This window comes from Acanthisitta chloris, unplaced genomic scaffold (assembly GCF_000695815.1).
Source record: "Acanthisitta chloris isolate BGI_N310 unplaced genomic scaffold, ASM69581v1 scaffold6789, whole genome shotgun sequence".
NCBI lineage: Eukaryota > Metazoa > Chordata > Aves > Passeriformes > Acanthisittidae > Acanthisitta > Acanthisitta chloris.
This window is the reverse complement of record NW_008691886.1, coordinates 12,765-40,745: the sequence shown is the minus strand read 5'-3', so window position 1 is coordinate 40,745 and position 27,981 is coordinate 12,765. Positions and strand designations below refer to the sequence as shown.

At 39.5% G+C, this 27,981-nt stretch overlaps 1 protein-coding gene across 1 annotated transcript; it reads left to right on the top strand.

Moving 5' to 3' along the window:
- On the top strand, window positions 1-27,981 carry LOC103809567 (chondroitin sulfate proteoglycan 4-like; the record flags this gene model as incomplete). Its single annotated transcript, XM_009082403.1, has 9 exons — window positions 1-164; window positions 738-4,298; window positions 5,108-5,578; window positions 6,372-6,548; window positions 12,419-12,617; window positions 16,494-16,625; window positions 20,744-20,916; window positions 25,248-25,431; window positions 25,928-27,981. Coding segments are annotated over 9 exons (7,115 nt in total), but the record flags the coding sequence as incomplete, so codon positions are not given.

Sequence of the window (27,981 nt, the reverse complement as noted above, 5' to 3'; positions counted from 1 at the left end):
TGTCATTTTATGGTGATAGCTTTGTGGAGCTGAATGTGGCAGAAGCAACCTCTCAGACATCCTTACAGTTGCAGTTTCGAACAAGCAAGCCACAGGGACTGCTCTTTCTTGCAGCTGGGAAGAAGGATTATTGCTTAATAGAACTACGCTCAGGATATGTACAGGTATGCTTTATAACTAGCTAAAAGGATATGTATAGCCTGTACTGCACAGTGTTTTTCTATAAGCTGTTATCTATAGCAAGTCTCAAAAGTTTCTGTTTAAAGAAATGCAAAAATCACATAACTGGTAATGTCAAAATACAATATTTATTTCTTGCACTTATATCTCTATAGCCTTTGAGATCTCTAGGTCTGAAAATCAAGACCTTTGTGTTCAAAGCGTGAGGTTCACTAAAGGCAAAATTCCAGATTTAATGTTAGTATCATAGAAAAATCTTTGGATTCAAGTAACTGGTTTTCTTTAGGTAAGTACTTGAAATATCATTGTCACTTGGGTTCTCAGGAGTTGTTCCTAGAACTGCAGACGAGTCCGTTCCTGTTTCTGCCATTATTCAAGTCATATTTGTGATGGCGAGTATACCTATGTAGAATTTTAGTGAGATTTTGTTTTTTTCAGTTGTATTTTGTAAATTATGTGCTTAATGTGAAAATTTACAAAAATTAATCTATTAACTATATATTAATTGTGGAAAAATACCCACTTTGGATTTTGATAGTTAAAATTCTGTCTTGCAGCTGAGGATTAACTTTGGTGTGGGGGAACGAGTACTGCATTCTCAGCAAAGATCTCCACTGAATGACTTAGCTTGGCACCTGGTTGAACTACATCATGAAGATGAGAATGTCACACTGGTTATTGATAAACATGATAGAACTAGTGCAAAAATGCCTGGAATTCTCTATGAATTAAACATTGATTATGGATTCTACGTAGGTGGTACTAGTAAACTTGATGTTCCCTACCTTGTTGGAGCAGTACCCAATTTCCGAGGATGTATTGATGATGTGTCATTCAATCAGTTAGACATTCTGATGCCTCTGAGACCTTCCCCTGGCTTCAAAAACATCCATGAAGTTTTGGTGGGATGCAGTGATGAATTTTTTGCAGGTGAAGATGAGCCCATTAGTTTCTTCAGTTCCAGGTCCTATGTTTCTTTCCCAGCATGGAATATGGATGATGAGGGAGTCTTGGAGTTTGCATTGCAAACCTCAGCTGCACGTGGCTTGCTGCTTTACCACCCTGGGCAAGAAGGGGATTTCATTGCAATGGAAATGGAAGGTGGTTTAATTAAAGCTTATGTTGGAAAACATAAAAGTCTTTCCTCACATAGGTCAGTCAACGATAGTCATTGGCACTACATCAAACTGAAATTTACTGCAGAATGTTTGCAGCTGACGTTGGATGAAGAAACTGTGGAAAAATCATTGCCTCCCCACAGTAAGCTGCCCGTTCTGAAGGGATCCCTCTTTGTGGGTGGTGTAGATGACAGCATACGACCAGAAGTGATTAAGTTAGAGCTACTCTCAGTATCTGGGAAGTATGCCAGAGGAGGGTCCTTCAAAGGTTGCTTGAGAAACCTGAAAATGAATTCAGAAAAGAAATCGCTGAAGAATGTTCTGGTAACTAAGGACATTTCAGCTGGATGTGAAATGGAGAGTGCTTTTAATAAAAATCTTTCTTTAGAGATGGCTGTAAAGAGCCCTACTGTGAAAGCAGGCCCAGCATTTGCGATTTCCCATGAAAGGTCTGTCTCTCTGGGCCAGGAAGACAAAAGCCACCTTCTAGTTCTAACTAACTTGATTGTGCCAGAGGGTGGACAAGCTTCACTCGAATCGAAACATATTAAAGTCAATTTAGACTTTCAGAAATTAGGAGTTCATCAATCACAAATCCTTTTCGAAATAAAGGAACCACCCTCTCATGGATACTTGAAACTAGATGTTGGGTCAGCACAGGAGGTAAATGCGTTTACATTGCAGGATGTGTGGCAAGGGAAAATTCTTTATGTCCATGATGGCTCTGAGGACACTTATGATTATTTTAATTTCTCCATTTCTACCAGCAGTGAGAAGGTTCTGTCTCTGTATTTGCAAGGAAATGAGCAGCATGTGTTTAGCATTACTGTCACTCCAGTAAATGATGCCCCGGAGATCACACTTCCTGAGGGAAACTTGCTTTTTCTCTTAGAGAACACAAAGAAACGTTTGACTAGTGACCTGATAAAAGTTATAGATAAGGATACGGATTCTGTGGATCTCATTCTTTCAGTGCTTGGAAATCTGAATGCAGATGCAGGATTTCTAGAAAATTCAAAGCATCCTGGAAAAGCTATTACAAGTTTTTCTAATGAGGACTTAAGAGAAGGAACAATTTTCTTTGTCCACACAGGTGTCAAGAACTCAAGGATTGTTCTCAGGGCAAGTGATGGTGAGAAGGTGAGCAACACTGTTGTGTTACGTGTCATGGCAGTTCCTTTGGATTACAGAGTTGTCAACAACTCAGGAATAAATCTGCTCCAAGGTGTTACAGCTCTTATAACATCTAAGCATCTGGCAGTGAAAACAAATGCCGTCCTCCAGGAGCTGGAGATACGGTACGAGATCACAGAGCCACCTCAGTTTGGTCAAGTCCAAAGGCAGCATTCAAGGGGGGAATGGAAGCAAGTCAACTCTTTTTCTCAGCACTCTCTTCAGCGTGGCCGTCTGAGATACTCTAGTACTTTTAATGAAGTTCAGCTGGAAAATGTTACTGACCAATTTAAATTCACAGTTAGCATAGGAAACAGGATCAGTGAAGAGCATGTGTTTCCAATCAAAGTGAAATGGTTAAGGTACAGTTTATTGAAACATGCTCCTCTGGAAATTGAAAAATCAAAAAAGAAGTACTTGAATTCTGATAATCTTTTTGCTGTGATTACAGATCTAGAAATACCTGAAGATGAGCTTCATTTTAAATTGCTCTCCCTACCGAGGATTGGGCAGATTCTTCTTAATGACCAGCCTTTGAAAAAGGATTCAGTCTTTAGCCAGAAGGATATTACTGATCAAAAAGTGGCATATGAATTAATCAGCAGATACCATGAAGAGAGCTATGATTCATTTAGATTCCTCATTTCTACAAAGTATCTGGAATCAAATTTATATGACTTTGAAGTCTACATCAAATCAGATTTCAGTAACATTATTTTAACTAACAATGGCCTTAAGGTTACTGAAGGTGAAGGAGAATTAATAACAAGCACAAAATTGTTTGTGCAAACGCTGGATAATAAAACTTTCCAATATAAAGTTATAGAGTTTCCTAAGCATGGGAGATTAAAACTGATCAAGTTTTCAGGCCTGTTTGAGGATAATGACAATCTCACAACTTTCACTAGCAAAGATATAACTGGTAAGCGCCTTATGTATGTGCATGACGATTCTGAGACAGTGTTTGATGAATTTCTGGTCAGAGCTTCCAGCATAGAGTCAGGAAAATGGGAAGATTTTGATCCGAACGTAGAAACCTTGTCAGTAGAAATTAAATTCAACATTTCTGTCCAGCTGAAGAATGATGAGAAACCAGTACGTGTAATTGACAAGATATTTGACATAGTGCGAAACGGGCAACGATTATTAACTTTGGCAGATCTTTGCTATCATGATCCTGACTCTGATTTTGATGATGGGCAGTTGGTGTATACTAGACGTGGTATTTCCAATGGAGACTTGGTGCTAACAAACGATACTTTGCACAGACTCTACCAATTCAAACAAGAGGACCTGGAGCAAAAGCAAGTCCTTTTTATACACCGTGGTGCAGATTTTGGGCGTTTTGTGCTTTTTGTGACAGATGGCAAGCACTACACTTCTCTGCTTCTGGAAGTTAATGCCACTGATCCTTATGTTAGGCTGGCAAATAATACAGGATTGTTGGTTCAAAAAGGGAGAGAGGAAGCTGTTTCAACAACTAACCTAAGTGCTATTACAAACCAAGACATAAGAAATGATCACGAGCTTACCTATGAGATAGTCTCTTTCCCAAAGTATGGAAGAATATATGTAAATAACCTATTGATGGATTCCTTTACTCAACTTGATCTGATAAAAGGGCATGTGGCCTACAGACATGATGACAGCAACAACCTTATTGACACATTTGACTTTACAGTCCATGCTGGAGACGTCCATCTGGATGCTGGAGTGCAGATTCGCATCTATTTGGAAAGTCAGCAGCAGCCACCAAGGATTGTGAACAAAAACAGTCTCTTGGTTGAAGAAGGAAAACCAGTTAAAATTAGTAAAGGAAAACTGCAAGTAAGTTAACTGTTGTCCATTCCTCCAATCTTGGTTTCCTCACTGTTTTTTTACCCATTGCAGTGTCTTTAACCTGTCTGTCTTTCCTCTTTAACTCCTTTTGGTTACTACTAATATGACTGCATTTTGGATGCTTAGTTTTGGAGAGACTGACACTAGCAATCTTCCATTTATAGAAAGGAGAGCTGATTATGGTAAAGAAAAAGTCCTTGACTCCACTATGTATTGGTGCTTGAAAAAATTAAGATATGGAGATGCTGCATGTATATATTTATTTTAGCTGTAACACTTGGTACTTCGGTTGAGCTGGTGGGAAATACCAGGGGAAAATGGGGTTTGTTTCATTCATTTTGGAGCTAGCCCAGTTAAAACCGTTTGAGGATTACATCCAAAACTTGAAAACCATAAAGTCACAAACCTGAGGCTGTTTCTCTTTAGTTAATTCCTCCCTGCTTGTTTGTGTGGAGCCTTCCAGTACCCACCGCGAGGGGGCTCCGGCAGCACGTTGCTGTGCTGCTGTAATCCTTGTTTCAGGCTGTAGCTCTGAGTCCATTCGTTAGTTCCGCAGTGTGTTCCTTTTCAAAACCTACAAAATATATTTGGGGTTACAAAGCACTTCCATGCTACCTTTTTTGAACATGTGTCTGCTTGAAGTGTTGTGTTGTTTTGGGAACTCTGCAACTCAGAAAAGGAATGCCAGTTTAATGAGGCAGACAATCCCAGGATTGAAAGTGGAAAATTCAGAAGAGAATTATAGAATTTCTCCCATTTCCAGTTAAGTAATTTTGGGATATGTTCTTAAATCTAAGGTGGTTCATGATAACAGTTCTCCATCTGAGATTGTGTTCACAGTAACACAGCTTCCAGTGCATGGATACATTCGGAAGTTTTCCTCAGAAGAAAGTTATCTCGGTTCTGACCGAGGGCCAGTTTTGAGCTTCACACAGCAAGATGTCGACGAGGGCAAAGTTCAGTATGTGCAGACAGTTTCTGACCGACTAGATGACCATTTTCTTCTGGATGTGACCAACGGTGTCCGAACAGTGAGTGGAATAGAGATGTCTGTAGACATCATTCCCAGAATGATTCCACTGGAAGTACAGAACTTCACAGTAATTGAAGGGGGCTCGAAAGCCTTGGTGGAAGACTATCTAAAAATTTCTAGTAGACATTTTGCAGGACTCAGCTGTGAATTCATTTTAACTGAGCAGCCCAAACATGGGTATGTTGAAAACTCTCGTGTGCCTGGAGCAAAGCTAACTACATTTACGAGAAAACAGGTAATGCATTTAGATCTGCTTTGCTGTAGTGATGATTAATTTTTTTGTTTTGCTAAAAGCTGTGGGATTTTGTGGTGAGATGCATGAGTTTGAGCTTTATTCTGGCCTTGAGTCAAAGCCCTTTCTGCACCTGCTAGCTGGTGATTTGGGGTGGGGAGGGAGGGTGCCTTGCTGTGGTGAACCACATCACTTGCTTGTACACCGCTATTCTCACAGATGCCTATGCTGTAATGACAGTAGACTGATGGGCCACTCACATTCAAGCAGAATTGTAGATATTCTGCAAACTTAAGACAGACAGGCTGTGGGTACTTCTTGAAGAGACCAGAGGAAATGGTATGTAGATTGAACAGGGTGGAAAAAAAAAAAAAGTCTGCTCGCAGGCAGCCAGTATATGCATGATGTGCTAATTTTTAGTCTATTAGCTCTAAGAAACAAAACAGTATTATAAGTCACCATCTACTAACAATATGTTCAGTTCATAGATTGCAGCAATCATCTTGTTAAATATAGTGGGTTTGGATTTTCCATTTTCCCTTCAGGAGGAAGGGAGAATGCCAAGACTGGCAAGATATTCTAGCTAGAGGAATGGACAGATGAGTAGTAAAATTTGCTGTTGTGAATGGAACAGAGGCAGAGGTATAGATCTGATATGAGCATAAATAATGTCTCAGAAGTCATAAAAAGTTCACACAATAAATACAGAGGGTCATGACTAGGCTTGAATATTTTTCAATGCTATGTTTATTTTCTTTTAGCCTCTTTAGTTTTTCAGGTTGGTTATATTTTTCAGGTCGAACAAGAATTGATCTACTATGTTCATGATGATAGTGAAGAAATGGTAGACAATTTTACTGTGATAGTAAATGACACGGAGTTGTGGAAACAAAGCTTGCCCCAAACTATATTTGTGACTGTTACAGCAGTAAATGATGAAGCTCCTGTTATAAAAGTTAACAGAATTCTTCAGGTATGTTTGCCAGCATTTCAAGGTGTTAAAATTACTTCTGCTATTTCTGATGCCATTTAATGCACCTTCATTAACAGTATTAGGGTGTGTTGCTTGGTGGGATAGTCTGTAATAAATGGCGGTCCTGGGATTTAGAGAAATTAATGCTAATGAAAGGAGGCAGTACATGGCTAATTTTCATTTAGGAAGATTCTAGTTATCATGAAGTGCATTTTCTGCTGCTGTAATTTAAAGTTTATCTAGAAGACTGACTAAGCTTTCTTTTTATCCTAAAGTTCCATGAAGTCTCTTGGACTGACAAAGGGCTGGTGGGGCTGGATGGCTTGTGCCTGGATTGCTGTGTTTTAGTGTTGTTTGTTAGGGTGTCTTGAGGGTTGATAATGAACATGTGACTTGGAAAAGTACCAAAAGTAGTGATGATGAGAATGCAAACTTCTCCCTATTGACTTTAAACAGCCTTCTGACTCTGTGCCTCGCTGTTAAGTGTACTAAAAGGTCAGACCTGCTGAGGTACATTCTCCTACCTGCTTCTGTCCAGGTGTCCCAGTGGGATGGGACAAGAGAGAATTGACTGTGTTGGGTATTTCTTATACAAAACAGGAATGTTCCCTTCTCTAAAAGTTGCAAATAACACAATTCAATCTGTGAAAATCTAGGGTGTTAAAGGTCATCAAAATATTAGTGCAGGCATTGAAGCTATTACTGTGTGATACGGTGAGCTAAAAAACATTAACTTGTTTCTAGCTCTGCCTCCCCCCCATCCTGAAGAAAATGTCAAATTTTTTGACCCATACAACCTTCTGCTCTTAATAACCATAGCTGGCCCTTCAATCTACTGATTTTTTAAAAAAGATCTACCACTACTGTCACTTCAGTTTCAGTGCATTTTCAGATTGATTTATTGGTTGATTATTTAATTAATTTAGTTATGGTATTGTTATTTTGTTTGTGTTGTGAAGGCACTCAGTAACCAGAACTAATTTATTATGGACACTGTGCCCATAAAGCCCTTGGGTGTAAAGACTTCCAGTCTGAGATCTGATGAGTATAAACAGGTTTAGTGACTCCAAAAAGGAGAATGAGAAGAATATGGGTCAACTAGTGAACACATGGCAACAGTAAACCAGCTGAGAGACATCGAGGCAGAGAAGATATTTAAGAATAGGTGTGAAAGAAGCTAAGGAGGGTATTTTGAGGCTACATCATCCCTGGTGCTCTATGATGCAATTTATAAATTGGTGGCTCTCAAAATATGCCTTTAATTTTCTGTAGTTGTATGTTGCAGAGGAAGAATGGGTTACCGTAAAGACGATCATAACCTCATGATATAGATTTACCCTTTTCACTTGAGAAAATACATCATTTTTAGACAGCAATAGTGGTTGTATCATGCAGCTTTGCAATGTCAGCAGGTAGTCTGTGATAATCTGCAGATGCCAATGACAGAAAACACCCTGCCATGTGCAGAGACTGCTGGCAGAAGGGCAGACTCCCTTCACAATCATTCGGGTGGTACAGAGCAGAACCTGCCCTGGCTGAAGTAATTACAGTGGTACTCTACAGACGCAGCACAGCACACAGTAATGTTTGTCTAGTCTGAGAAAAGAGGGCACTATGTCCAGTTAGAGTTTTCTATGTCTCTGTTCCTGGTGCATTGCTTCCTTTGAGCCTTAGTCTGTTAACAGAACTAAGGCTGTGCAGTGCACTGCAATGCAGCTTACAAATTTTTCTAAAAATACCTCTAAACCCAGTCTGTTTTGAGCTTCCCAAGAACAGCAGTTACAGAGCTTCACTTAGCCGAAGTTGATCCTCTCCACTGGAGGGGCAGTTTTCATACCCAGAACCAGGATGCTACCTTTGTGTTTGTGGTTTTGCTAGTCATGCACAAGCTATTGTTGAGAAGTAACTTTTGATTTTGTTGTGAGTGGGTACCAATATGCACACATAGAGTGGATTCATGTGCAGTCTAAACCAAAGTTGGCAGGCAAGTTGTATACTGGGAGGAGTACACTGAGATGAGTAGGTGAGAGAAAATGGGGTTTTCTTCCTAAGTATTGAGATGAGATAGGCATTCCTCTTCAGGGTGGTAGTAGTTGGCCCCATGTCCTAGTCAAGCAGTCTGTGCTCCTCAAGGGCATTGCTGGTAGTGAATGCTAAGTAGCAGACTGTTGCTTTTAAAAACTCAGTAGTCTTTTAATTATTATGTGAGATCGGGCATGTACAAAAGTATAAAATGAGGGATCAGTGCTGTGAAAACTTAAGTTCAGTAGGACCGTTTGAATTGACTGAAGTTTAGCACTTCAGAAGCTTTGCAGGTCACAATATAAAGAGTTAGAAAGAACTGCTGAGCAATTAAAAATAGGTTAGTTTATGGCATCTGGTGTTGAGAAATAGCTTCTGTGAGGAGCTGCATTATGTAGCCAGTGATGTTGGTGTGGATACATGGAAGTTAATTTTTGCCTTTGTCACGGACTTCTGGCCAAATGCAAGAAACTGCTGGGCACGAGCACACATGCTGAATGAGTCCAACTCTAGCTCCCCCACTTCAGAGGTATCTATAACATCCCTTCTTCAAACAACCTTGTCTGTTGTTATCAAGGTTATGAACACCATGAAGGTTATGAGCACCATGGGGGAACTTCCAGGGTGACAGAGAACAAAATATTTTTGGGAGTTGTTTCTGATTTTTCCCTATGAAGTGAAATTGAGTGAATGTTTTAGGGTTTTTTTGTGTGTGTGTTTGGTTTGTTAGTTTTCTTGGCTGAGAATTTATGACATGCTGAGGTGTTTACATTAACATAACATGAGATACAGAAAGTCGTAGTGTCCTGAGAGCTTCAGTAATGTATGCAGACAATCCTTGCATTTAATTTAAAGCCTTTCCATTGGAACAAATGCATGAAGGACATGTTTATTTAGAAACTTCTATTATCAGCATCTTAGGTATAATTTCCTAAAATTTCCACAGGTTCTATGGACATTTTTTTCTGGAGTTGCAGTGAATAAGGGAAATAGAATGTCATTAAGAAAATCACTATCCTGGCATAATTTGCTGCATTTGTAAGTGTGTTTAAATATATTTACGGGTGCAATGCTGTGAAATTACTGTATCCTCCTGTTGCCACAAGAGGGCTGTATTTTCCTAGAATTAGATTTTTTTTTTTAAAAGCACCCAAATTTAAACAATGGTTTCTTATGTTTTTTCCTCTGAGTCACTCTCTAGAGTGTTAAGATGTCTGTGACTACATAGTGTCTTGTAGGACATGTGGCATGCAAGGAGATACTGGTGAGCCGAATGCTGTAAGTAGAGCAGAATGAATTATTTCCCATCGGCAGGCTCATGAACCTTTTTTTGGACCATGCCTGTGGAATATGTTAGGCACATGCTAAATTAGTGTAATGCTACATCCTGGAAGTTCAGATACAGTTTTCATGGTGCTCTTCAAGGAGATCTTAATCCTAGATATGGAAAATAAGACGCTTATACAATTCTTGCTGTATTCTCAGTGTCGCTTCCCCGCGGCTCTTTTCAGCTCTTAGATCTCCTTTCATTCCTCAAGGATCATGTTGCAGGTCATGTACAGTACTTAAAAAGCATTGTGTGTTAGTGCACTGGAACAAAAGAATTTAATACTGGCATTATACAAAAATGCTTTTTTTCTGTAATTAGAAATGAGAATTCTTTTTTCCTTTAGGAAGGAAAAGAATTTTAAACTCAATGGGTCATTTGTAATAATGTGTTTCCATAGTACTTTCTTATATTTTTGCATATTCTGTATGTGTCCTTTTATTTTCTGTGTAGGACAATCTGAGTCAAGTGTTACTGAGATGACTTGAAGCATCTCAGTACAAAACCTGAGACACTGGTGTGCTTATTTGGTGCCTCTTGCTAAGTCATACCATCCTGTGTATTCATAGGTGCCATGCTTTACCAAACTTTGATATTAATGATTGCATTACAGAGAAATATATATTTCAAGGGAGTTGCTGGTTTCAAGATATTTTCTATAATAAATTTATTTTTCAAACTTTTTTTTCCTCATTAGAAAGAACATAAAATTTCATTTCAGTGTCTCTATTTCTATGGCACATATTTTGTGACACAATGTAGACTTCATCTATTGAAGTGTCATGACAAAAATCCCAGTGGCTTTCAAAAGTTTTATTCCATGGTTTTAATTAAAAAGTAAAATTAATACTCAGGGAAGAAATCTGATTGCTGATTTTTGGTTTTGGCAGAGGTAAAATTCCCTTTGTTAAGGATCACTTTTCTTCTTCAGCTGTTTGGTGTGATGTTACTACCAGATAGTTATTAAGTGTACAAAGACCCTGGGAAGACAGGAAGGGATGGTGCAGTATGTATTTTGAAGCTCAGGCTGAGGTATTTGAAGATTCATGCCTATAAGCTTTTACATGATGATATAAACTCTGCATGGATAGAGTTGATATTGATGTATTGAATATTCAGGAATGTAATTTCATATTGAGATAAATAAGTATAAATGCAGCAAACATGAAGAATAAAATGGCCCCTTGCTTATCCTTTCCAAACAAGAAGTTATCCATTAAGATACAAATCAAACTCAGACAGCAGCTCTTTGTGCTTGAAAGAAGAATCTTGCAGTTTGCCTGTATCTTGAGCTAAAAAACCAAAAAGGCGTTTCATAGGAATCATCACAGAATTATAGAATATTAAGGGTTGAAAAGGACCTTAAAGATCATCTAGTCCCAGCCCACTCTGCCACTAGGCAGGGACACCTCCCACTGGAACAGGTTGCTCAAGGCCCTCCCCAACTTGACCTTTGAACACTGCCAGGGTTGAGGCATTTACAACCTCCCTGAGCAACCAATTGCAGGGTCTCACTACCATCACAGTAAAGATTATCTTCCAATATCTAGCCTAATTTTTCCATCTTTCAATTTGTACCCATTCCACTTTGTCGTTTCACTACAGTTCCTGATAAAGAGTTTCTCTCCAGCTTCCCTGTGGCCCCTTCAGATACTGGAAGGTTGCTATGAGGTCTCCACACAACCTTCTCTGCTCCAGGCTGAACAGCCTCAACTTTCTCAGCCTGTCTTTGTAGACAAGGTGCTCCAGTCCTCTTAATAATTTCATGGCCTCCTCTGGACTTGCTCCAAGAGATTTAGATTTACTAAAATTAAGTAATGTTTTTTATACCATCTTTCTAAAAAATAGCTGTTTTGTCTGGAATCATAACCTTACAAAGTGCTAAGCAGCTGTTGGAGGTGTTGATTCTTTCATGTCCCACTGGACTGAGCACTTCTGTGGGTTGTTCAGTGCACTAAAAAAGGGCTTTATTGTGTGTTGGTAGAAGGGAGTTATGCAGCTACAAGAAGTGTTCCATTTGTATTAGAGCTTGTGCTGTCCCTAGGCTGTTTTTCTTTTATCTTTCCTGCTGGTGAAAGTAGAGAATATTGGATGCCTTGCCTGCTGTGAAGTACCTGACACTAATATTCATGTGTGTGTGTTGGAAAGGAGCTCCTTGACTCAGTTATCATAATATAATGTTTGTTATGTTTGTAAGAGTTTGGATAGTGCCTGAAAAATAGAGCACTTGTGCTGCAACTATCTGAAACTCTAACTGGTGTAGGGTGTGTTTGCTTGTATTATTTCAAGGTCTTGTTTTTTGGAAACCATTTGCCAACATTAACTATTCCAGTCCATGAGCAAAGATTTGGATGGACAATAAGGAAAACTGCCATAGCTGCTTGTGTTGCACAGCACAAGTCTATTCTTTCTTTTTTCTGAGTTGTGTGTTATCCATTTCTGCCTGCCCCGTCCCCCTGATTTTCTTTAGTATGCATTTTTTTCTTTCTATGTTTTTAAATTACTATTATTGCTTTTGTAGGTCTGGGTGGGTTCAGTCACAGAAATAACTGTTGATGACCTCTGTGTAGAAGACAATGACTCCTCACCATCAGAACTGGTATATTCCATTACTCCACCTAGCAATGGGCACTTGGCTCTGAAGTCTTCTCCAAACAAGAGCATCCGTAGTTTTACCCAGGCTCATATAATTGAAGGCCAATTGGTATTTGTACACAATGGTATGTGATTTCAAATATACCACTTCTGCTACCAAAATACTGCTCCTATTCAGTATATTTGTGTTTGTAATCCTTTGAAGACCTCCTTGTAATGTCACAAAGATCTCAGAGCACCCGTTGTGTGGTACATGATGTTGCTAGCTAAACAGGAAAGGGTCTGATGTCTACTTAAATGTGTGCTTACTGAGAAGCCTTGATGTGTTTGTGGTTCATTTGACAGCAGCCTTCTTTCTGAAAGCCTTTCTGTCTTGCTACAGTGCAGATCTATTCATGAACCAGCAGTCTCACAGATACCTGCCACAGTGTAGTTGTGTTCTTAGCCACTCTGGGTGATGAAGGTATGCTTCATCTGTGTAATGTCAACTTCCCATTCAGGCTGCAAGGAATTCAACTCCAAACATAGACTCCTTCTGCCATTGACCAGAGTTAGAGATTGGGTTTTATTTTGCATGTGAGAGAATGTGTGGGGAATAAAAGAAGTCAGGGCAGCTTCATGCATCCTTGAGTGGCAGTGCTGGGAAGCCACAGGAATGAACATCCCAGCAGGGTTCCAACCAAAGGAAGAAGTAAGGCTCTTTTAGGTGACAGTTGCGTATTTCCTGCTTCATCTCTTTTTATCATGTTACCTCAGCTGAAGGAAGAATGGAGTTTCTACAGAAGCAAACAAACCATTTTTTGGGGAAGGGAGGTAGAAGAGGTACAGTGCTCTCCTTCCAGCCCTGAGGCAGGACTCGCGTTCCATCCAGTACTCCCTTGGATGCAGTAGATCTGTGCTGTGTCTTCATGAGGTTAAAGTGCTCTGACTTCTGATGCACTGTCTTGCAGAGCACATATGTGTTGCTGAAACTGCTTTGCGGAGAGCTGCTGGTGAGGTATAAGTATCCTGCTCAAATAATTTGGTCAGGAAATGAAAGGTTAAGAGCATGACAGAAGTGAGCCAAGCTGTATAAATTGTTTCAAGGGATAATTTGACGTATAAAAACCCCTGTGGTAGTAGGACAGTGGTAGTCTCAGTTTGAGGAAATTAACCTGCAATGTGTTCCAGAAAGGGCAAATGCACATCTGTAGTCTTAGGGAGTCAATCTTGATTGATAAAAGTGAAAATAACAGAAAGTTTCATTTTCTGGTGAGTGACAGTGTAGCTTGTGCAGTACATTAGTAACATAGAATTGCCCAGGTCATGTGTCTGGTCTTGCAGCTGCTCTGGTTCTGCCATCTGCTCGGCCTTGTGGCCTCCAGTGCTTCAGAAGGTACTCTTTCCGTTCTCAGACGGTGATTTTCTGTCCTTCTTCATCTTGAACTATTGCTAGAGATGTACTTGTTGCTTTCATCTTCTTGCTCCCAGTCTTGTCCTGGGGCTTTCTCTTATTTCATTGGTGTCATTCAACTTTTTATCCCGTTTCTCTATAATTGCTCTGTCCCTTGTCATCAGTCTAACAGTGTGTGCTAGCTTCATTGGCTCCTCTTGGGAAGTATCCCCATTGACTCTTCCTACTTACTCCTACAAGGGGAAGAGCAGCCTCTTCTTGACTGAGGCAGCTCTTCCATCCCCTGGCTACTCCTCATGGTACCACACATCTTTCACATCTGTACATGGCAGTGACTCTCCATCCTCCGTGACTTTTGTGCAGCCAAAGAAGGTACTGCTGTACTTTGCTTTTATGCCTCTAACATTAGACCTCAAAAATTTCCCTTCATCTTTACTAAGACTTAGGAGTTACTTTATGCTGTTTATTCTGTGTTATTAGTTGCAAATATCCCTCTTTGTTCTCATGTGTTCCCCTTGAATTTTGTTTCCTCCATAATCACTGATCTGTTACCAGCATAGATGCAGAACCAGAACATACCTTTCCTTTTCTTACTTCTCTTTCAGTGTGAGAATTCCTTCCCTTTTCTACCTTTGCTTCACTCCAGGGTGCCCCCCTCCTTCTTTCTCAGTATGGGGTCTGCTCTTAAACTCTGCCTGTGTTTTTCTTAGGTCAGGACTGAACTGAACTCTTGTTGGTTCTGAAGTCTTAGTGCCTTTCAGTACAGCTTTTACAACCCTCTTTGTAGTGTCCTTTTTATCACCTCTGATCAGATATGTACTTAAAAATTAATTGTGATAAAATAACAAATGCCTCATCCAAGCAGCACTTGAAGATGTAGTTCTGTTCCTGACTGCTGATGACAAAATGTCTCTGTTAATCAGGCAGTTGACCAGGGTTAGCCGTAATAGCAAGTGAGGCTATGTAAGCGGGTTGGGTTTTTGTTCTACCTAATGCAAATAGTAGACTCCCCAGTGTCTTTTTTAATAAGGAACTTGTGCATTTTTATCGGGAGAAAACATCAGAATAAAAACTTTTAAAATAAAAACAATACAAACTGATCTTCCCGAGCTGCTTCAGTGCCTGGCTGGATATAAGAGCATTGCTTAGGGGTGTTGTTAACTATAATCTCAGAACCCACATTTGATTCCTCTGATATGTTAATTTGTACTTTGGCAAGGTGTGCTGATCTTTACATGAAAGCACACGGCACCCTCTGGCTCTCAGAATCTGTTCTTGTAGCAATATCTTGTGGTTAAATTGGGCAAAGCACATAGAAGAGCTGTGGTAACTGTTTCACAACAGTTAATGCTTCAGTTTTTCATTCTCTCTTTCTACCTAATTGAACAATCTGGAGCCTCTGCTTAAAGCAGTCAGTTCTGAGAGATGTATTTTTACAGGAATCCACTCAGACTCCTGGAGGTATTTTGCTATTGCTTGTGCCAAAGTACATACAGGTCCTAAGATTAAAGGAAAAAATGTGCATTTATTATGAGTACACATAACCTCTGAAATAGTTTAAGCTGTGACAACATAACGTTCTTCACCAAAGCTGAAGTGCAGCAGAGAGGCAAAGGAAACAACCAGAAAGTTGATTCGGACCTTTAAATGTAAAACAAAATAAAAGAACATTCTAGTTATTCTTCTCTCCAAATTCCTTCTCTGCCAGAATGTGACTTCTTAAGTGCTTTGGACCCTCCTATGATATAAAATGAGTTGAAAGTCTGGGAGTCACTGCCTCACCTAGTTCGGCTTGGTTTCAGCTCCACTGGGTCAGTGAAGAAAGAGAAGAAGGAGGCACTCTTGCTGATTTACATCTAAGAGATGTCTGGCCTTCACTGTAAACAGCCAGTAGTTCTTCCTTGGAAGGTGTTAACAGCATTATCAATGTATTTAATTCTAATTAAGATACAAAGGTTGTGATCAAAAGTTGCTTTCAGGATGGCTTTGGGTATGTTGTTAAGGAACCTTTCCTGTCTGCCCATTCAGAAGCCACTCTGGCAGTCACACTCACACCACCTGAGACTTTCACTGTTGGGACTGAGGCACCTTCCAGTGGGCTGATGGGTACCCTACACACTCACTCCCTACACACACCACACTCACACAGTCAGACAAGGGTTCCTTACTGCCTCGATCCCAGGCTTCCCATAGCAGAGTCTTAGATGTCCTGGATCCTTAAAATAATTTTATCATGATGCAACAACAGAATAACAGCTGGGAGCCTCTGAGAAGGGACCCCAAAGGATCTCCCGGGCTTCTCTACCCTCACAGTTTTAAGTGCATGAAAGTCTGGGGTCCTGGGCTCCTGCTGTGTCTCTGAGTGTCCTGTGTCCTCTCTGGTGCCACAGGTCCCTGTGCCCTTTGTTGTGCCAAAGGTCGGCAGTTCACAGCCTCTTCCTCTGGGCTCCTGCATCTTCCACTGCAGCTGCCTACTGACCTACCTGCACTGAATGTACCCCTCAACAATATTTCACAGTAGCCAAGAGCAAAAGGTGTCGAGTGTATGTTTGTGTTTTGGGTGACAGAGTAATACAAGAATAAATTCACTATTTTGTTTTCTATCCAGGAGCAATGTCTGGAGGCTTCAACTTTCAGGTGACAGATGGTTTGAACTTTGCACCTCGTCAGATTTTTAGCATCACAGCTCAGAAACTGGTCATTAGCCTTGAAGTGAACAAAGTGCTCGGAGTCTTCCCAGGTCTGTTTTTAAAGATTATCATTATTTCATCTGCTTGAAAATATGCCATAATATACAGTTATTTGTCAGATACTTAACTGGCTAAACTGTGGAAAACTACCTGTAAAGATTTATCTGTATGGTTTTTAAAAGAAGGGCTATGTTTTCTCAAATAGCATATTGCTTTTTTGCTTTGTAGCAACTCTAACTTTCTGACATGCATATGCTTGGAGTTATAGAAACTGGCAGTGAAATATACAAGCATATTGTGAGGATAACAGTCTGCCTAAGCTCTGGACATCCCCCTTCTCAGATTTGTTTAAGACCTCTGTATTATGTTCAGATGTTTAAAAATGTCTTAGGGGGTTGTGATATTACCTGGTAGAAGCAGAATGAAGCTTGAGGCAGTCAGATTCTGAATAGCACTTGTAAACTCGCTAGTTCACTTTCTGGTTGTTTTAGATGAATTATGGAGAGCAGCACAGACTCATGTGTAAGTCTGTGTATGTAAATATGATGAATAAGAAGGACTGAAAACTTTGTTTCATGCTTGTGCATTTGTAGCTAGTTGGATCAGCAGCTGAGTATTTTTGTAATGAAGTTGTACTGCTGCAGGAGTTAACATGTTAAGAGTCTCACCAGAGCCATTTACTCCTTTGCATTGACAAGACTAATCCCTCTTTACTGTTAAAGTAATCTAACATTAATTACAGGATTAAAGGAGAAATAAAGGTTAGTTGTCTCTCAACAATGTCTTGCATCACATTCTGTTTGTGCTGCCTTCTTTTTTTGAAAACTGAATATGATCTGTAGAGGCACAGAGAGATTGGGAATTGTCAAAGTTCTAGGGGCATTAATCTGTACCTTGATTTATTAATTTGATACAGAAGAAGAGCACTTTATCTTCTTAAACTTCCTGAATATAAGCTGCATAAACAAAGGTTTGCAATAAAAGGCACATAAACACAGGCAACAAAAAATGAGATTGTACCAGCATGATCTTATAATTCAGTCAGTATAAATGGGATTCACATAAATCCACTTACAAAGGGTATTAACCTGCAATTTTGGTGTGTAAGGTTGCCTTGGGCACAGGGATTTGCAGGAATTCTCTCTTAAGCCAATGATAATTGGAGGAAAAGTAGGACTGATGCTTCTATAGAAGGCAAAGTCTCTAGACTGTCAGTTCTTCAGTTTGCAAAATGCAGTATTTCTTTCAGCACTGCAAACTAAGCTTACAGTTTTTCCTGAATTTTCACTTACTTTGGATTAGCAAAATTGCTTTAAGGTGTTGAAAACTGTTAGTAGCTTTTCCACCTGTTCCATTTATGACATTGTTTAAAGACATTCTGGACCTGTATAGGTTTCAGCTGCACTTGGCCATCATGAAATGACTGTTACAACAATGATGGTGCCAAATGGTTAATACGTATAAAAACAACAGCCAGTGACCTGTTATATTTTATAGCACTGCAGAAAAAACATTGATTTTGAGGGAACTTGAGAGATCTTCTCTTTGGGGAAATAAAAATTTAATTTATTGTGAAGAATTTACTATATATTCATGACTGGGTGTAAACTGTGCTCTCAAGCATATTGGTCTGTGATTTTATAAGAGCGTGCACTGCTGTCTTATTTTGTGTTGGATATACCAGATTTGTTTATACAATTTATGGATTTTTCTTCCTGTTTAACAGTCTTGTTTTATTCAGTGTGCTTAGCAAATTGACTGCTAGATATATGAAGTTTTTCGTGTGTATGCTAGATATCTAGTGTGAGGGTTTGCTCTCCTCAGAGACGCAATTGCTCAGAGAGGGAACGAGCTGAGTTTCATTCTGCGGGTGAGAGGCAGCCTGACTGGTAGTCATTTGCAAGCAGAGCTGTCTAATTAGTCTGTAGATGAGATGATTTGTAACTGTTTAGCAGTGATAGAGAGAATTCTCATGCCACAGCATTTTCCGAATCTAGAACATAGGCACTAAAAATGCATAACAAAATTATTAGGTAAGAGTGATGGCCTTATGCTGTTGCACTCTACTTGTGTGGATTAGTTTGCCACTACTCCACATTGCCCATCTTTGTTGCCTTCCTCCACTCTCTGTTCCTTTCCTCTGTGGTTGGGTGGACTCATTTTTTGTGACCTCTCTGCTTCTGTGTTTGTGAACACACAGGCAATGTTCTCACTTCACTATCCTTCACCCAGTACTTTACTGGCTGACAAATAACCTTCCTCTCCCTCTTGAGGTGTCAAACCAGAGGACAACTACTGTGGGTGCTGGTAAAGGTTCTCAACTCTCAGGACAGAAGTAGTGAAGGAGAAGGTTATCTTTGGAGGAGTGTCCTGTTATACATGAGACCGTGATAGACTTTGTTGTCTGTGGCCCTAGACTGTATTTCAGCCTGTGCTGTGCATTGAGTGAGGTCAGGTCTATTAAAAACAGACAGGATTTTGTGGCAGACATGCTCTGTCCCTGTGTCCCTGCCCTGTGATGGTGGTGTGATACCATGGTTCTGAGAAACTGGAGCAGTCACTACAATGTGACTGTGTTTGAGAGTCACGCTCCACTGCTCTGTTAAGGCAGTGAGGCCTGATTTGGATAAGTAGCTGGTTATTGATAAATAACTGCATTTGCAGATTTATGTGGTCTCTATACCTGTTGCTCTCAGTTGTACATTCCTGACCACATCTGCTATGCAGACAAGGTCGTGTTTCCCTCTCTGCCTGTCACACATAAAAAAAGGGAAAAGAAGAGAGGTGAAGGGAAAGGAGACTTCTTGATTGAATTAGATATAGTGTGGGAGAATTTTTCTAGACCTGAGGGATTGCTTCACTTTGCAAAACAGGATGGACACAGAGAAGCATGGGAAAGTAAAAATGGGAAAACAGGCAGAGCCAGAAGATCTTATTTCATTGTACCAACTCTGTTTCAAAGAAGTTGTGATTTGAATCAGGGCACAAATACATGGAAACAAGTAGACTCCTGCTGTTACTGATAGCTTTCAAAGCATCCCCATTCTTCAGTGTAATTACTGTGTTTTTCCTTCTGAATATTATATCAGATATATATATATAAAATCATGCTTTATTGCAGATGAATTGATAATTTAGACTTTCAAGGAGTATACTGCTAATATCTGAAATTGTGTATTGAAACCTAGAAAAGCTTGTTCCACAAGAAAAGAAGAAAATGTGAAAATGGAGGCAGAAGTGGAGATAAAGGGGTAATAGGATTATGGGAATCTATTGCTCTTCTGAAATTATCATTGAACATGAATTTTAGTTTGCTGAGTATATACCTTGAAACTCTATCAAAAAGAAGCCCACTTTTTTTTTTTTTTTCTTTTAGGAAATTACTGGGTTTGGTTTTGTCACAGCTGTGTCAAAAATGATCTTGGTTTGCTAATGCCAGGAAGCTCTTTATAGTCTTTAAGACAGAAGGTAGTAACCTTAGGTTAGTGTGATGCTATGTAATAAAAGGATTTTATTACCCCTCAGTTTCCATCCATCTTAATAAAGAATACATTATTTCAATGAGGCTGTTATTTCTGTTATATCATCTTCTTCATAATTTGTTTTAATTCAATATTTAGGGTTTTATTGCATTTAATGAAAATCATATTTCATATTGATAAAGTGAGCTTCAGGCTTCTGTTAATAACTGATTTTTGGTTTATGTGTTCACTGAAAACTTTACTATGTTGAGGCTTCTCCCTGACAAATCACTCTTGTCTTCTGTGGACAACTGGGAGCACCAAACACATTAACAATGGTGACTTCGGCTGGTGTTTGAATTCAGTTCTAGACCTGCAGTGTAAGAATAGAGCTTCTTATACACAATCTATTCCTTAGTTTGGGTTGTTTTTGCAGAAACTAGCAATTACACGTGCTGAAGAGAACTGTATTTTTTACATTTGTAAAAGAAGGGTACATCTTACTAGTGGGTTTTTTTAACTGAAACATCTGTAGAAGAACTGTAACTAGAAGGTAACTAAGAAGAGTAAGCCTGATGATCTTATAAAATGCTATTAAAATGCTAAGTAGAATACCTGGGTGAGAGTGTGAGTTGTGCATACGAAACTTAACCTTTTGGAAAATTTGCTGTTGTAAATCTGTGTTTCGTATAATTGACATTTTTTAGGTTCCAGGAAACCTATTTCACAACATGATCTGAAAGCTGTAACCAATGATGTGACCAATGCAGGAAACAGAACTATAACTTTTATGATTGTAAGTTCCCCCAAACTTGGAAGGCTGATCAGAGTAAATTCTGATAATACCACTCAGGAAATCATCAGTTTTACACAGTCTATGGTAAGCACTTACTTCATAATAATGGGTTGAGGAGTAGATTGTTACTTCAGAGTGCATCTCAGTTGCTTGTTCTTTGTCTGATCCATTTATATCTCTTAAGTAACCAGGCATATGTGACCCATCAGTGCATTCACCCAGATTTGCTATGTCATTAATATCTGGCATCTAGTAATGAGCTCAAGACAAGCCTTTGTCCCTCTCAGCTTGGATACTAGCAGGGTCTTGGCAATTTCTACTGTTTTGCTTGTAACGCTATTTTTCAAGAAAAGCTGTTCTGGTGCCATTAACCAGCAGTCAGAGTTTGGAAGCCTTTAGTTTTTGGCAGAAGGAGCAGCCTCTTGCTCGATAAAAAGTCCAAGTATCAGATTCATTTCAGCTGTACACAGCCCTCATGGGTCTCCCCAAGAGGACTTTTATTGACTTGATTGGCTGTGATACTAAGAGTTTAAAGTATCATCACTGTTATACAGGTTCTCATACTGAATGACTAAAATGTGGCAGCTTATGTAACTTGATGGAAACATTCTTTTGCAACAGAGATTTTTACATCTGTGTGCAAAATCTGAATATAACTGTGTCCTCGGCATGCATTAAGTTATTCTCAGAAAATCTAAGTGAGGGGAGGTGAAATATGTTTACATATTTTAAATGTGGCTGTTTGATTTAGCACATGAAGGAATGAGAAAATCTATTGGCCAGAAATTGAAACTTGGCCAGTAATACCTGGAAAAAACTTGTCATTTTTTTTAGTTATCATCAAACTTTGAAGCAACCTGACCAAGGACTGTGTTGGAATGAATCTCTACTTGGACTTTATAAATCAAGATAAATACAAAGCGGCTCTCATAAACCCATGTTCTAATCCCATTTTGTTACTGGTTTTGTTGTAAGAGTTGCTGAGTTTCTTCGTACATTATGAAGGAGATGAACTGTATAGTGAGCCCGTTCCCTTCTGTTCCCAAAATGTGTGATTTTTATGAGCATTAGATGAAACAGTTAAGCATTTTAGACAGGAAGTCTTCCAGCTAAGGTTTTGAAGTTTCTCTCGTTTTACCTATGGATCTTAATGTGTGTTTATCAGACAGTGCCATGTCAGAATATGCCACTTATTCTCTATAGCTTTAGTTTATACTAATGTATAGCTAACTTTCCTTTGAACTTTGTAAATTGTGTAAGGATTTGAGGTATAATAATGTGTATGCTTTACTTTTCTATTCTAGATATTTCTATTGGCCATTTTCATTTCAAACAAGTAGAGCTAAGTGACTTCTTGCAGGTGGAATTAAAGTATCCTAAGCAGCTTGCAGTTTATTCTGAATGAGATACAAGGGAGAGAAAAGAGATTCTAAATAAACTTTCAGTCTAGTGTGTTGCAACCACATGGAGTTAAGTATCAATGAGAAAATTATATTGATGTTACAAACATTGTACATTCTCCATGTAATGGGGACTAAGACTGTTCTCTGTTAGTTTAGTTCTTTGGCTTTTCATTGACTTAATTTTTTGTGGAGGAACTGGAAATTTCACTTCTGAAAAAGTATTTTGCAGCAAGCTCATCAAAGTACGTACCACTTTTGCTGTGGTGCTGAGCACTTCCCTCTGCCCTGTGGTTTATGGCTTTTATTGCCAAAGAAATGAAAAAAGAATTGAGGTCACAATTGTATTCCAAGAAATTTTTTTCATGGATGGTTGTTGTTCAGCCAATATAAGAAACTTATTTATGCATTAAACACCTGTGAATAACACAGTAATTTTTTTGACATGATGTTTGCATTTTTTCTCTGCCAATATCTTGGAAGTATTTTCATTTTGCAGCAAGCCACAATTCTTTACATTTAAAGTCTTTACAGAGGTAAACACAGAAATCCTCTCTGAATCCATTCTGTTCTTAGCCCGGACATAAGCATGGATTTGCAATTGAGGAAAAAAACCAATCCCCTCTTAAGATTGATACTAAACACTGCTGAATTTAAAGGTTGTATATTGTGCCTGTATTCATAACAAAAATTCACTATCTCCAACTTGAAATTCTAGAGGCTTTGGAAAGTTATCCTGAACCAACATATCCTTTTCATATCAAGTTTGTTTGGCTTGTCCTATAATAGCCGTTAATAATTAAATTAGTATGGGGGAAGCAGAAACCTGGAGATATGCATATAGGATTCTATCACATCAGTCTGAATTTTTTTAGACAGAAACTGGAATGGTTTTGAGGCTGCTGAGAAAAATGACCTTGAAAGACCTGTTTCCCTAGTGATCCCGGTGGTGCTGTTGCAGTAATTTCAGCCTTAGCTCTCTGTATTCACAGCTCACCTTCTACACTGCTAAAATGCTTCGTCTGTGATAGCAGCAGGGGATTTTTTTGTTTTCATTTTTCATGTCTTTCAGGCATATGTGATAGAAAAGTGTGCTAATGAGTTCCTTCAGGATGTTTGCAGGCCGCGAGGAGTGTCTTACAAATAGTAAACTTAGAACCAGCACCGTCTCAGACAAGGATCTCTCTGGGAGTTACAAACTAACGTATGCAGGCCCGGTCAGTAGTTGCCTGGAAAGTTGCCAAGGATTTAATAGGTATAACACTTTTCTCTCCAGGACAGTGAATGAATTATCAAGCAGACCAGAAACTGAATCTACTGGATGAGATTCAGTAAATGTTCTGGTCTTGCAGTTATTAGGAATTACTGTTCTATGTATTATGGTATTGGTCTTAACGTTCAGGTATAGTTCCAACAGATGAGAGTTCTCATCTGGAAATATTGCATTTTGCTTTGAGGTCTAAAGACATAAATGGTTGCATCTTGTATGTGTTTCTGTGAAGATTTACTGCTGTATCTTGCAGTACTTTGAAGTGCAATTCCTTACAGTGGACTGATAGGATTCTCTGGAGTGTGATGATATGCAAGGTTAGTGCAGGCAGGTATAAGGCAAACCAGGTTCCTTCCTGATTCTTAGAAATCCTTTTCTTGCTGTGATGTAGAAATTTTCCAGTGAGTAATTCCATCAGATCTTGGCTTACAAATAAGAGTATGTTTCAATCGTCATTACACTTCCTTCTGGTTTTCTTAGTCTCTTACCAAGTATCTTTTGCTGTTCACCAGAAAATCCCTGCATCAAAGTCTTTTTCAAGCCTTTGGTCTTTCGTATGCTTTTCCAGGACAAAGAGCTCAGCCCTGTTAGTGTCCTTATAAAGAAAAAACATAGACAAAGATACTCTGATTCACTAAAGATACAGTCCAGCTAAGCTTGTGATCACCATTACATTACTATTTTGAGATAAGTTTCTCAGTGTCATATATCTCTGCTCTTCACATGAGGCTTTTTACTAAGCATTCATGCCCGGTAACATTTCAACTACCTTCAGGTAAGCTAATCTGGCAACACAGAGTCCATCTTAAGAGAAATGCAAAATAATATCAGTGGAAGTTACGTATAGGCTGGATTGATGGGCTGAGGACAATGATATGAGGTTCAGCAAGGCCAAGTGCTGGGTCCTGGGGCAGGAATAGTTGGAAAGTGGATCAGTGGAAAAGGATCTGGGGGTGCTGGTTGACAGCAGCTGAACATGTGACAGGTATGCCCAGTGGCCAAGAAGGCCAGTGGCTTCCTGGCCTGTATCAGCAATAGTGTGGCCAGCAGGAGCAGAGCAATTACCATCCTCTTGTACTGGGCACTGGTGAGGCCACACCTCGAGTCCTGTGTTCAGTTTTGGGTCCCTCATGACAAAAATGACATTGAGGTGCTGGAATGAGTCCAGAGAAGGATCATGGTGCTGGCGAAGAGGCTGGAGCACAAGTCTTGTGAGGAGCAGCTGAGGCAGGTGAGGGTGTTTAGCCTGGAGAAAAGGAGGTTCAGGGGAGACCTGACCACTTGCTATCTACAACTACCCAAAAGGAGGTTGTAGCCAGGTGGAGATCAGTCTCATCTTCCAAATAACAAGGTATAGGATGAGATGAAATGCCCTCAAGTTGTGCCAGGGGAGGTTTTGATGGAATATTAGGAATTCTTTCTTAATATGAAGGGTGGTCTAGCATTGGACAAGGCTGCCCAGAGAAGTGGCTGAGTCACCAACTGGAGATTTTAAAAGATGTGTAGGTGTGGCACTTGGAGACATGGTTTAGTGTTGTACCTGGCAGTGCTGGGTAAACAGCTGGACTTGATCATAAAGGTCTTTTCCAGCCTAAACAATTCAATGATTCTATATACACTGTGCATGACTAAGGCATAAAGACCTTTTTGAACAATATTCTCAAGATACTTTTTTCTGTCCTTAACACTCCTCTGTTTAAAATTGTTTTTCTCTTACATCTATGGCTTTCCTTTACCCAAAACAGGTTGATGAAGGTGTGATCATGTATGAACACTTATATGCTGAATCAGCTGACTGGAGTGCAGAAGATTTCTTTACATTTACTGTCTCCTCTCCACCATCAGCTCTGGACCTCCAGGTGTTCCATATTGTCATTTCATATGAATTTACCAGGCATGATCAAAACAGTCATCTTTTGGCAAATACAGGTAAAAATGATGTACTGTTTGGGCTCCCAATGGTTTTGGATCTGTCAGGGTTCAATTGAAAACTGAGAAAAAAGAAAGGCTCCTTTCTCTTCAGTAACCAATGACCAGACTACTTCTGACACAGAGTGTAGTGTAGATGGTAGCTTGGAAACCTGCATCACTCTTTAGAAATTAGATTATCTGTATTTGATCCTTTCTACTGCTGTAGAGGGTATTGTCTATTTTTTAAACAGTAGGTAGAAGCTTCAAGGTACTGATATATCTTTAATCTTAGTGTATGCATCAGTAGAAAATCTAGTCTCTTATATGTGTATTTTTTAAATGGTGGTAATATATTTTTAGCCATGACATACTGAAATCAAGGAGATCATCAATCAAGGATACTATCAATGAAGGAGAAAATTTTCTGAGCATCATCAGTGTTTGATATCTAATTTCTGAAATACTGCAACTATAAAATAGTCAATTTCTAAGGTTCTCTTTTCCTTTGTGCCAGGTGCCAGAGTCCAGGAAGGAGGTAGAGTATTAATCAACAAAACAAATTTAGATGCTTCAAATCTATTGATTAAGCTACCTGAGGCACAGCGCTCCATGTATGAAGTCTGGTATCAAGTTGTATCTTTACCCCACCATGGTATGATTGTTGTTGGAGAAAGAAATGTTACCAAAGAAAAACCTAATTTCTCCCAATACATACTGAACAAATTTGGAATTGTGTACATACATGATAATTCTGAATCTCTTAATGACAATTTCACTTTTGCTGTTTGGTTAAACCAAAAGAGCAAGTCTGCAACAAAGCCCCATAGTGAAGTTTTAGAGGAGACGTTTAATATCACTGTTGTTCCAGTGAATGACCAATCTCCAGAACTGAAGACTAAAAGTCTGCACTTGAAAGTCCTGCAGGGAGATGTGTCAATGCTGGGGTCTGAGAATCTGAGAGTTGAAGACCTGGATAATGCCCCATCTGAGCTCAAATACACCATTGTTAGTAAACCCAACAATGGTTATTTAGCAATGAAAAGCAATCTCAGTGTCTCTATAAAGGATTTCACACAAGCTGACATTGACAGTGGCAAAGTTTGGTTTGTGCAGGATAGAAGTTCGTCTTCTGGGGTGTTTTATTTCAGTGTGACGGATGGTAAACATCGCCCTTTATACAAACTCTTCAGTCTTGAAGTAATACCAATTGCTCTTGTCCTGGTCAACCTTACTGACGTTGCACTCCCACAGGGCCAGACATCTGTCACTATTACTAATGTTCAGCTTTCGGCTGTCACAAATGGAAGAAGTACTAATATTATGTATGAAATAACTCAGCCACTCAAATATGGGCACCTGATGATTGGAGACAAGCAGGTTACTAAATTTGAGCAGGCAGATTTGTACTCAGGAAGGCTGTCTTATCACCTGACAAATCTCAATGCATCCAAAGAAATACTGGAGTTCATGCTATTCACTGCAGAAGGCAATCTAACAGGACAAGTGCTGAACATCACAGCGGAGCCTTTAGTACAAGTAGTAGCTGACCTGCAGATATCAAATCAAGTAGCTTATAAATTTGGAAGCAGTGACCTGGATGCTTCTGAGCTAGCTAATTTGACAAATAGCAATCCTAGATTTGAAGTGATAGTGCCCCCATCTCATGGAAGGATTGTAAAGAAAAAGTTTGTGAATGGTGCAGTGTTTGAAGATACACAGACATTCACCCAGGCTGACATTGATAGTGGTGTTTTGCTTCTAGACATAGATACAAATATGACAGGCATTGACCTGTTAAATGACTCATTTACATTTATACTCAGGGCAGATGCTGTACAGCCTGCTGTTGGCTGTTTCCAGTATTCCATTGTGCCACACAGTCCTCCAGTTGTGCAGGTTTTTACAACAGAAGCGCCTCCTGTAACCAGCACAACCACTTTAAACGCTCACGCTACCTCAAAGAATGAGGCACCAGACTCCTCACAGAATGAAGAGCCTGCAACAGCACTACAGAAGAGTGAACCAACTATGTGGCCAGAGCAGAATCAGTGGGGAAATCTTCATGAGGAAGGTCCGTTGCTAAATCTGGCAATGGGAACAAGTGGATCTTTGGAGTTTAAAACTACAAACCAGGTTAATGCCAGGAGTCTCAAAGAGCAGGCAGGTGAAAGCAGCAACCCTTGGTACATCATTATCCCCCTGGTCATGGTGTCTGTGCTGCTCATTGTTGCTGTTATTTCTGTATGCATTTTGCTGATGTGTCAGAAGAAAGAGAAGACAAAACCTTCTGTCAAAAGTCAAACAGATACAATCCCCAGTAGTCCAGATCATTGTCTGGAACGGAGCTTAACTGTACCCACTGTTACAGTAACTCCCCTCCTGAAGGGAGTGGAGAGAAGCACAGCCTCAACATTGATGGCAGTAAGACATGAACAACTGTTTCCTGCAGTGGTTTCTCCAGCTATAGAAAGGTCTCTGCAAACCAGCTTGTTAAATCTGGATCCTGAAATGATCCAGTATTGTCGAAAAACTAACCCAACTTTGAAGCGCAATCAGTACTGGGTGTAG